General features: G+C 52.6%; 1 protein-coding gene across 1 annotated transcript; it reads right to left on the bottom strand.

The window, feature by feature from the left end:
- Nucleotides 1–4,786: 4,786 nt before the first annotated feature.
- Nucleotides 4,787–10,587, bottom strand: LOC128899357 (serine/threonine-protein kinase PAK 1-like). The gene is given in 14 exon segments (XM_054177834.1): nucleotides 4,787–4,873; nucleotides 5,491–5,628; nucleotides 5,806–6,002; nucleotides 6,436–6,535; nucleotides 7,321–7,438; nucleotides 7,558–7,667; nucleotides 8,104–8,152; nucleotides 8,395–8,458; nucleotides 8,780–8,813; nucleotides 8,815–8,832; nucleotides 8,944–9,177; nucleotides 9,439–9,549; nucleotides 9,896–9,966; nucleotides 10,485–10,587. Coding segments are annotated over 14 exon segments (1,434 nt in total).

The following is a 10,587-nucleotide window of genomic DNA, read 5'->3' as shown; positions in this document are numbered from 1 at the left end:
GTGAAGCCCTGGAATGGGTTGTCCAGGGAGGTGTCTGAGGCCCCATCCCTGGAGGTGTTTAAGCCCAGGCTGGATGAGGCTTGGGCCAGCCTGATCTAGTGTGGGGTGTCCCTGCCTATGGCAGGGGGGTTGGAACTAGATGATCCTTGTGGTCCCTTCCAACCCTGACTGATACTATGATACTATGAACCTATCACTGACTGGGCAAACAAACCTGAATCAAATTGGCTTGGAAAAAACAATTGTTGATATTTAATAAATCATGTTAATATTTTGTCATATTTCTGTCTTATCAGTTTGATATAAAACTGCATCACTCATGAAGTTCAGCCACCGGGGACCGTCCGACTCTCTCCTGTTGGGGCCGCCGGAGCTGAGAACGTCCCTTGAACACGCCGCGAGGTCGGCGGGAATCGGCTCTTCGCGCCGCTGGGGCTTGTGACTGCTACGTCACCCCCGGCTGATTTAAACGCGCTTTACTGCCGCACGCGAGGGTCTTTTCGTCGGGCAGCCGTATTGTCACGGTTGCGCTACTTTTTTTTTTTTTTTTTCCTTCCTCTTTCCTAGTGGGTGCTGTGGTAAGGGACAATCATGGTAGTAACTCGTAGCAAAAACTCCCTAAAAAAGTCAGTGTTGACCCAGACTGAGGAAGAACACAAGCAGGCAGCTGTCCAGGTATCTGGCTGTAGAGAGTGCTGGAGCCTGGCTCTTGAGATGCAGAGTAGTAGGGGTAACTCTTGCATAAGGTGTGAGCAGATTGACTACCTACTTAATCTGGTGGCCAGACTAAAGGATGAGGTTGCTAGTCTTAAAAGTGTAAGGGAATGTAGGGAAGAGATGAACATGAAGAGGAAAGAGATAAACCAGAGGGGGAAAGATATGAACATGAGTAAGCAGGCTCTGCAGGCTCCCACAGCAGAGGCTGGTTACCCAAAAAGCAGAGGGGAATGGACACAGGTTCCTCTCAAAAGACACAAGGTTAAACCTCCTTGCCTTCCCACACCTTCCCCGCTGCTCTTGAAAAACAGGTATGGGGCACTGGAGATCGAGGGTGAGGTGGTCCTGTTGCCAGAGGACACACCATCTGGGGTTCTCCCTGAGGCTAAAGAGCCTAAGGGTAAACAACCTAAGGTTAAACGGCCTAAGGCAAAACAGCCTAAGGTTAAACAACCCTCCCCTGGCATCAGGACCTGCTCCCTCAAGAAAAAGAGGAGGGTAATTGTTATTGGTGATTCACTTCTGAGGGGAATGGAGGGCCCCATTTGTCGGCCAGACCCATCTCATAGGGAACTCTGTTGTCTCCCTGGAGCCCAAATTAATGATGTTACCAGAAGGCTACCCAGGCTGGTACAGCCTTCTGACTATTATCCTTTGCTACTTATGCAGATAGGGAATGATGATGTTGTAGTCAGAACTCCCAGGGCTATCAAAAATGATTTCAGGGCCCTGGGAGATCTGGTTGAGGGGACAGGTGCTCAAATAATTTTTTCCTCAATACCCTTAGTTGCAGGAGGGAATACCACAAGGAACAGGACAGCAGCCATAATCAACAACTGGCTTAGAGGCTGGTGCAGACAAAAGAATTTTGGGTTTTTTGATCTTGGTAAAATTTCTACTGCACCAGGCCACCTGGCAACAGATGGAGTACATCTGTCCCAAAGAAGGGGAAAGGTCACAGAATATGAGAATGGCCTGTCCCCCAAAGGTAAAAAGATTCTGGGGAGGGAACTGGCAGCTCTCATCAACAGGCCTTTAGACTAGTTTTGAAGGGGGAAGGGGCTGAAACTAGCCCCCTCAGGCAAGAGTCTGGGGGCAGTAAGCTAGGGTCAGAGGCCAAACCAGCAGCCCAGCTGAGGTGCATGTACACTAATGCACGAAGCATGGGAAACAAACAAGAGGAGCTGGAAGCCTTGTTGCAGCAAGAAAGTTATGACGTAGTTGCCATCACGGAGACGTGGTGGGATAGCTCACATGACTGGAGTGCTGCAATTGATGGCTACAGGCTTTTCAGGAGAGATAGACAAGGAAGAAGGGGTGGAGGGGTGGCCATGTACATCAGGGAGGCACTAGATGCCATTGAGCTAGAGATTAGGGACAATCAGGTTGAATGCTTGTGGGCAAGAATTAGAGGGAAGACCGGTAGGGCAGACATCCTGGTTGGAGTCTGTTATAGACCACCCAACCAGGAGGATGATGTCGACGAAGCATTCTATAGACAGCTTAAGGCTGTCTCAAGATCTCCTGACAGTGTCCTTATGGGCGACTTCAACCTGCCTGACATCTGCTGGGATCTCAACACAGCAGAGAGGAGACAGTCTAGGAGGTTCTTAGACTGCATGGAGGACAGCTTCTTATCCCAGGTGCTGCGTGAGCCTACCAGGGGCAAGGCTATGCTTGACCTCCTCTTCACCAGCAGGGAAGGGCTGGTGGGTGATGTGGTGGTCGGAGGCTGTTTAGGGGCCAGTGACCAGGAGAGAATTGAATTGTCAGTATTTGGTCAAACTAAGAGGGGCAGCAAGAAGACCTCCACTCTGGACTGCCGGAGGGCGGACTTCAGGTTGCTCAAGGAAATAATTCAGAGGGTTCCTTGGGAGAAAGCCCTTAAAAATAAAGGGGTCCAGGAGGGCTGGACCTGCTTCAAGAAAGAGCTGATGAAGGCTCAGGAGCAGGCTGTGCCAGTGTGCCGGAAGAGGAGCCGCCGGGGCAGACGGCCAGCCTGGCTGTGTAATGAACTTTTAATAGAACTAAGGGAAAAAAAGAGGGTGTATAATCTTTGGAAGAAAGGTGAGGCAACCCATGGGATGTTTAAAGAGGTTGCTAGGGCATGTAGGAGGAAAATTAGGGAGGCAAAAGCATATTTGGAACTTAAACTGGCCTCTGATGTGAAGGACAACAAAAAGTCCTTCTATAAATATATTAATAGCAAGAGGAAGGGCAGGGACAACCTCCACTCCTTGTTTGACATGGAAGGAAATGTTGTAACACAGGATGAGGAAAAGGCAGAGGTACTTAACACCTTCTTTACCTCAGTTTTTACTAGCTGGAAAGAACGTCTACCAGATAGCTGGCCTGCAGAACTGGCAGAGGGAGCCAGGGAGCTGCATGGTTTCCCTGTGTTCTATGAGCAAGTGATAGGAGCTCTCCTCAGCAGCTTGGACCCCCACAAGTCCATGGGACCAGATGGGATCCATCCTAGGGTGCTGAGAGAGCTGGCAGATGAGCTGGCCAAGCCACTCTCCATTATTTTTCATCAGTCCTGGCTCACTGGAGAGATCCCAGCTGACTGGAAGCTGGCCAACGTGGTACCCATCCACAAGAAGGGCCGGTTGGATGAGCCAGGGAATTACAGGCCTGTCAGCCTGACCTCAGTGCCAGGCAAGATTATGGAGCAGGTCATCCTGAGTGCAATCACGCAACACTTAGAGGATGGCCAAGGGATCAGGCCCAGCCAGCATGGGTTTAGGAAGGGCAGGTCCTGCCTGACCAACCTGATCTCCTTCTATGATCAGGTGACTGCCTGGTGGATGTGGGGAGGCCTGTGGATGTAGTCTACCTGGACCTCAGCAAGGCCTTTGACACCGTTCCCCATAGCAAACTCCTGGCCAAGCTGTCAGCCCATGGCTTGGATGGGAGCACACTGCGATGGGTTAGGAACTGGCTGGAGGGCCGAGCCCAGAGAGTGGTAGTGAATGGTGCCACATCCAGCTGGCAGCCAGTCACCAGTGGTGTGCCCCAGGGATCAGTACTGGGCCCCTTGCTCTTTAACATCTTTATTGATGATCTGGACGAGGGCATCGAGTCCATCATCAGTAAATTTGCTGACGACACCAAGCTGGGGGCAGGAGTTGATCTGCTGGAGGGTAGAGAGGCTCTGCAGAGGGACCTCGACAGGCTGGACAGATGGGCAGAGTCCAAGGGCAGGAGATTGAACACATCCAAGTGCCGGGTTCTGCACATTGGCCACAGCAATCCCATGCAGAGCTACAGGCTGGGGTCAGAGGGGCTGGAGAGCAGCCAGGCAGAGAGGGTCCTGGGGGTGCTGGTCGACGGTAGACTGAACATGAGCCTGCAGTGTGCCCAGGCAGCTAAGAGGGCCAATGGCATCCTGGCCTGCATCAGGAACAGTGTGGCCAGCAGGAGCAGGGAGGTCATTCTGCCCCTGTACACTGCACTGGTTAGGCCGCACCTCGAGTACTGTGTCCAGTTCTGGGCCCCTCAGTTTAGGAAGGAGGTTGACTTGCTGGAACGAGTCCAGAGAAGGGCAACAAAGTTGGTGAGGGGTTTGGAACATAAGCCCTACGAGGAGAGGCTGAGGGAGCTGGGGTTGCTTAGCCTGGAGAAGAGGAGACTCAGGGGTGACCTTATTACTCTCTACAACTACCTGAAGGGAGGTTGTAGACAGACGGATGTTGGTCTCTTCCCCCAGGCGGCCAGTACCAGAACAAGAGGACACAGTCTCAGGCTGCGCCAGGGGAGGTTCAGGCTGGATGTTAGAAAAAAGTTCTATACAGAAAGAGTGATTGCCCATTGGAATGGGCTGCCTGGGGAGGTGGTGGAGTCGCCATCACTGGAGGTTTTTAGGAGAAGACTTGACGGGGTACTTGGTGCTGTGGGTTAGTTGTTTGGGCGGTGTTGGATTGGTTGATGGGTTGGACGCGATGATCTTGAAGGTCTCTTCCAACCTGGTTTATTCTATGTATTCTATGTATGTATTCTATGTATATTGAAATAGTCCCAGAGCAAGGTCCTGCTCCAAAGCCGCCACAACAGGACTTGGCCTCAGGCACTAGTGGACACGGTTCCTGGCTTCCTTTACTGCATGGGTCAGTGAGATGAGGTTGGAGACCGGCCCTGCTGCCGTCACAAATGGGTGCTGTCCAGAAGAAGAAACACAAATGAACCATTACTGTCCACACTCAGGGACCCACAGGCTCAAGCAGTGCTCCTCTGGTTCCCAGCTGTAAGCACAAAGAGGGATGAGGGGACCATCTGCCCCTGTGTCTCCATGTCCAGTCCCTTGCCATCTCAGGCAGGCACAGCCATGGTCCCATCAATCTGTTTCTCAAGGGATTCTCAGCTGGCTGGGGTTTTGGCCCTGCCTGACCTTGGAGAATGCTGCTGCTGTGGCAGGAAACTCAACCCCCTTCCTTAGTTCCTCTTTCCTGAAGAGGTGGGCTACTTTAGCTGTCACAAAGGCTGAGGGGCATCAGCCATTGCTCAGGCAACCCCAAGACCTCTAGGAAATGTTTATCCCAGCAGCATCCAGGCCCAGGGCTGTTCTGATGGGCACTGAGGTGCAGGCTTTGAGCAGCAAGGCAAGAGCAGGGAGACACATGATGGAGTGCTGATGGACTCAGCTCTGGCTTGCAGGGGGAGCAGGGTCTGCCTGGCATCATTGCAACTGAGGGTCCCTAGGTGCCTTCAAGTGTAGCTGATGAGGAAACCCTTCCACAGCGCAGCTGCTGCACTTGCAGCTGCTTTGCATTTTACCTGCAGCAGGTCCTTGGCAGACCATCGCCTGTCCACATCCACCTCCAGGCAGCACTGGAGGAAGTCACGAAGGACAGCAGAAAGCTCATCCGGGTTCTGCAGCTTTGGCGTCCCGTTGGCAGCAATCAGGTCGCCCACCTCGATAAAAAGGAAGCACAAGACTTCATCTGCTTCTTTCACTGTGCACCAGTGGCATTTGTAGAAGCAGGCCTCAGTGGCCCTAGTTCAGGTTGGTGTGACTGAGGCTTTGTCTCCTGGCAGACAAGAGGTGGCACTAGTCAGAAGGACAACGGCATCTACTGGCGTGCCACTTACCTTGCTGTCGTTTTCAGAGGCGTAGGGAGGTTCTCCTTTGGCCATTTCCACTGTCGTGATGCCAAGGGACCAGATGTCCACCTTGGGGCCGTAGGGCTCTTCCTTCAGTATTTCTGGAGCCATCCAGCGGGGGGTTCCAGCGTAGGAGGTCCTCTTGTTCTGCTCCGGGGTGAGCAGAGCGCAGACGCCAAAATCAGCTGAGAAGAAACCCGAGTCTTGTTAAAGGCAGCTGAATGGGGACAGCAAGCCAAGGAAACACCCACTGCATCCTGGACTGAGAACATCTGCTTGGCTCTACCTGCAGAAGTGGCCATGCACTGGTTATCAGTGCTGTCAGCCAAAGCACTGCTGAGCTGGACACTTTACAAAGCCCTCAGGGTCCATGCAGTGGCCTTTATTCTCCCGAACCTTTCTCTTGTCACTCCCTCTGTGTGGCAGCAGTTGCCAAAGCCACAGCCACTCTCCACACCTTTTCCCTTCCTGTCCTTCTCTGCATGCTGGCACTGCACTCTCAGCTTGCAGCAGTGCTCTGGGCACTGCCACAGCCATCACTCCTGGGTACCTGGCAGCCAGTCAGAAGCAGCCCCACACCACAGGCTAGGAAGACTGTCCCTGACCAAGGATACTCACCCAGTTTGACAGACCCGTCCGTTCCAAGCAGGATGTTACACCCTTTGATGTCCCTGTGGATGACTCCGTCGGAATGAAGGCAGTCCAAGCCTTGCAGACACTGAGGGATGAGAAAGGAACGGGAGGGTAAAAATTCATGACCTGAGTTCCTCCCAGAAGCAAGCAAAGGGCTCTACAAGATTTCGTTTCTAGATGGCTTGTGAGCAATGCTGGAATCTTGTGCTGTCCAGAGGCACAACTTGCTGCTGCCAAAGGAAGAGAAATGTCCCTCATTGCAGACTGTCCCCTGAAAGCACAGGCAGGATGGCTGCTGCTGCACTGGGTGTGCTGCCTCCTTCCCCATGGCAAATGCTCTCTGGCCAAAACACAAAAGCCCCTTCCTTCGGTGGGAAGTGGATCACTTTCAGGTGGGAGGCTGCATGACCAAGATTTGGTGGGTAGGCTCCACAGCAGATCTGAAAGAGCCTGTGAGTTGTTTGCCAGAAACTAGCACCCCAGTGTGGGTGCAAGGCTGCCCATATCCTTCCATGGGGAAGGCTCTGCTTTGCTTTGCAGTTATGTCACATTCTGCCACCAGCAGGGCTGCTTTTCCAGGCAAGGAATGCAGCACTGGCATGCTGCAGGGAGAGGCTGAAAGCAGCAAAAGTGAGAAGAGCAAAACTAAACTAACAAAGAGAGCAGACAGTAAGAGCAGAGGAGAACAACAGAGCTGAAGAAGTGAAGGGCTACTGGCAGGCACTTCACTGAAGAGGTCCTCTCCTCTCTGTACAGCAGAAGCTGCAGAGAAACAACAGCCTCTGAAGATGCCATCTCTCCCATTCTTAACCAGCTGTGCAGAAGAGACATCCTCTCCCAATGCCTGGAAGCACACATGGCATCCCTTACCTCCCTGCAGACAGTTGCTGTCTGGCCTTCATCCATACGTGTCACCTGAAGCACATCAGCCAGGGAGCCCCCATCGAGGTATTCCAGGACCAGCCACAGCTCAGCACCCACCAGATAGCTGAAAAGAAAGCAGTGTCAGAGTAGAGCAATACTAAAGAGGTCACTTCTCTGCCAGTGAGTCCCTTTGGCTTGCACCATGCAGAGGAGCCTCCACCTGGGAAGAACAGGACCACTCACCTGTCCAGGTAGTTGACGATGTTTGGGTTCTTATGGTCCCGCTGAACCAGGATTTCCTGCATCACATAGTCCTCGTCCCCTTGGTTGACAGAAATGTGCTTGATGGCCACCTGAAATTGTATTGAAATCCATGAGCTTCAGCAGGCTGTTGCATGAGATTGGGGTGAACACACAGGGAGCGTTTGTGCGGGGCCACAGCCAAGCTGTGCCCAGCTGTCTTCCTCTGCGACTCAGGAGCTCAGTCCTTTATGTGACAACCCTCTGTTTCTCTGCTGCCTTGGGTGCTACTTCCAGGACACTAGGCCATGGACACTGGGCCTTGTGAAACCTGCAGAAATGTTGAGCTGCTGTAGCAAAGCAACCACCTTGCTCCGAAAGAGCTTTCGCTGAGCAGCTGAAGGGAGCAGATGGTGGATTCTGCCAGCTGGCACGAGTCAGTGCTGCAGAGGAAGGGGCTAGGGGTGACCTGAAAGCCCCATCCCCAGTTTGCAGCCCCGTGGAAGGCAATGAAGAGCTGCAGAAGCTGTTGGGACTCCTGGCACTCACCTCTCGTCCTGTGGCCATTTCAACAGCACGAAAAACAGCTCCATAGCTCCTACAAACACAACAGCAGCAAAGAAAGGGGAAGGGGTTTAGTGCCTGTGAGTGAAAGCCAGCCCAGACAGGAGAGCTCTGCTGCCTGCAGTGGTTCTAAAGCACTTGTGCTCATCCACTGCTCAGCCAGGAAGAAAAAGGCTGCTGCAGTAATCTGGCTCTCCCAGCTCATCCTCTCTGACTGCCTTTGTGAGTATTTTCTTCTTACAAATGCCTTGTAGAAGTAGCTGTGATTGGACTTACCCCTGGCCCAGCTTCTCTGCCTCTGCATATTTATTCTCAGGATGTCCCATGCTCACAATGCTCCCTGAAAGACACAAAATGAAAGAGGCCTCCTTCAAGATGCAGCAGAGCAGGTCACAGCCTTGTGCTCAAGCAGAAACAATCTCTGCATTTGCCTCTTATTTGCAGAAGAAAGCTCAGGCAAGCCACAGCCCAGGCACAGCTGCCCTCAGAGGCAGCAGCAGCCCCCAGAGTGCTCTCTGCTTGCCTCCAAGCCCACTCTCAGCTGGTGTAGGGAGCTGTGAGTGACTCCTGACACTCAGCTGAGGATGAACATTGGGCAGGTGTCATCCTGAGGCATGCACACAGTGCACTGCTGTCTCAGCCAGGAGTACAGAATACATACTGAGTTTGTCCAGGGGGTCCTCGTCTGTCTGCCGCTGCCCGCAGCTGTTGTTGTCAGATGCCCATAAGGAGGCCTGTGACAGGAGATGGTTTAGGGTCAGAAAGGAGGCTCTGAATGTCACTCTGAATGATACCAAGCACCAGCTGACCAAAGCTGGGACTTACCAGTTTTGCATATTCAGATGGAGGGACCATAACTGGAAGAGGCTCATAGTCTTCCTCCCAGTTTTCTCCATCTTCAGCCCCAACTTCCTTCTCTCTCTCAAAGTCATCTTCATATTCCTGACTGTCATGCTCCTCTCTGCCATATTCCTCATCTTCATAGCCATCTGCTTCATCTTCCTCCCCTTCAGCAGAGGGCAATTCGTCTAGCAGGTGACCTGGTGCTGATGAGGTGGTCTGTGGACAGGCAGGAGGACAGGTGGCAGTCATCATTTGGGCACTTGGGAAGTGTGGTCACTACACACCACTTCAGTCTGCTTAGCCCTCAGAAACCAGTCCAGATGTGGCTATAATCCCACAGGCCTTAGCTCTATGTTACTCCTGACATATAGGTGCTGGTGGGACTGCAGCCCTTGGAGTCTTCACCCGAGGGCTGTCTGATCAGAAACATGCAGCTGAATGACACCAAATCCTGTGCTGACCAAAGCTGGCACTTACCAACTTTGCACCTTCAGGCTGGTGTACCCTCAGAGGCTGAGGTGCATAGTCGTATGTCCTCTCTTCAGAACTAGCAGGAACTCTGAGGTTCTCTGCTCCTGGTCCTGAGTCCTGTGGAGAAACAGGAGCATGAGTGGCCATCACCATTCATTTGGTGTTTCTCAGTGTGGCTACAAAAGTCTAAATCACCCCAGCCCTCAGTCTCACTTCACAGCATGCAGTGCTGGGATACATCACTGGCAGTCACACCTAGCAGCTGGTTAACTGCTCTGGCCTTGTGCCTTCCCCAGCGGTAGCAGCTGGAGTGGAGCACACCCTCAGAGAACCACACTCACACACAAAGGCTTGTAGCTTGGGTGAGACTCAGTTCCATCACCCAGCTCTGAAAGGGTAGTGGAGAAAGGGGCTGCTGCTCTGGCCAGAGCAGGAAATGGCAGGTCAGACATTCCAAACACACCTCATGGCATGCTTCACTGTCCTTAACCACTCCAGAAGGATGGGCTCTTCCAAATCCACGGCTGATGTGCTCTGCAACAAGCAAGGGAAGAGTCACCAGAGGTGTCATGAACCTGCTGCTGTGGGGAACCCCAGGGAACAAGCACACCCAAAGGGATGGCATCTTTCTTTTCACAGCATCCCTCCAGCAGCAACAGAGATCTCACAGAGCAGACATGGCAACAGAGCAATGTTCTGTCAGGGTGTTCTTTTGGCACAGTGCCTTGTGCTTAGTTTCTGCCCTGGTTTAGCAGCCAACCAAAGAAATAGAAACTTGCTCAAGAAAATGCTTTCTGCCCTGTACAGAGGCCCACAAAGCAGCTTTTTCCCTCTTTCTTTGTTTTCTCTCAAGCTGCTGACAATGTTTCCCCACAAAAGCCTCCCCAAATGCCCCTTACCCACAGCAGTTCTCTAGCCAGGAGCTCTACCAAGCCAATGATGTCTCAGTGGTGTTCTTGTTAAGGACCAGCTGGGCCACTGAGGAGCCCCATGAGAACACATCTACACAGCAGGCAGATTTGCTGCTCTCTCTAGTAAGAGCTTCTACTTACTTGCTAGAAGCTCTGTCATCAGCCAGGGCCTGTCCAGCAAACTGTTGAAAGCATTGGCGAACTCCAACAGGCAGCCAAGGCCAGCAAGGAGCCGCTCTGCCAT

The sequence above is a fragment of the Dryobates pubescens genome, chromosome Z (assembly GCF_014839835.1).
Source record: "Dryobates pubescens isolate bDryPub1 chromosome Z, bDryPub1.pri, whole genome shotgun sequence".
Taxonomy (NCBI): domain Eukaryota; kingdom Metazoa; phylum Chordata; class Aves; order Piciformes; family Picidae; genus Dryobates; species Dryobates pubescens.
The sequence above is the reverse complement of the archived record's forward strand: the minus strand, read 5'-3'. Positions and strand labels throughout refer to the sequence as shown.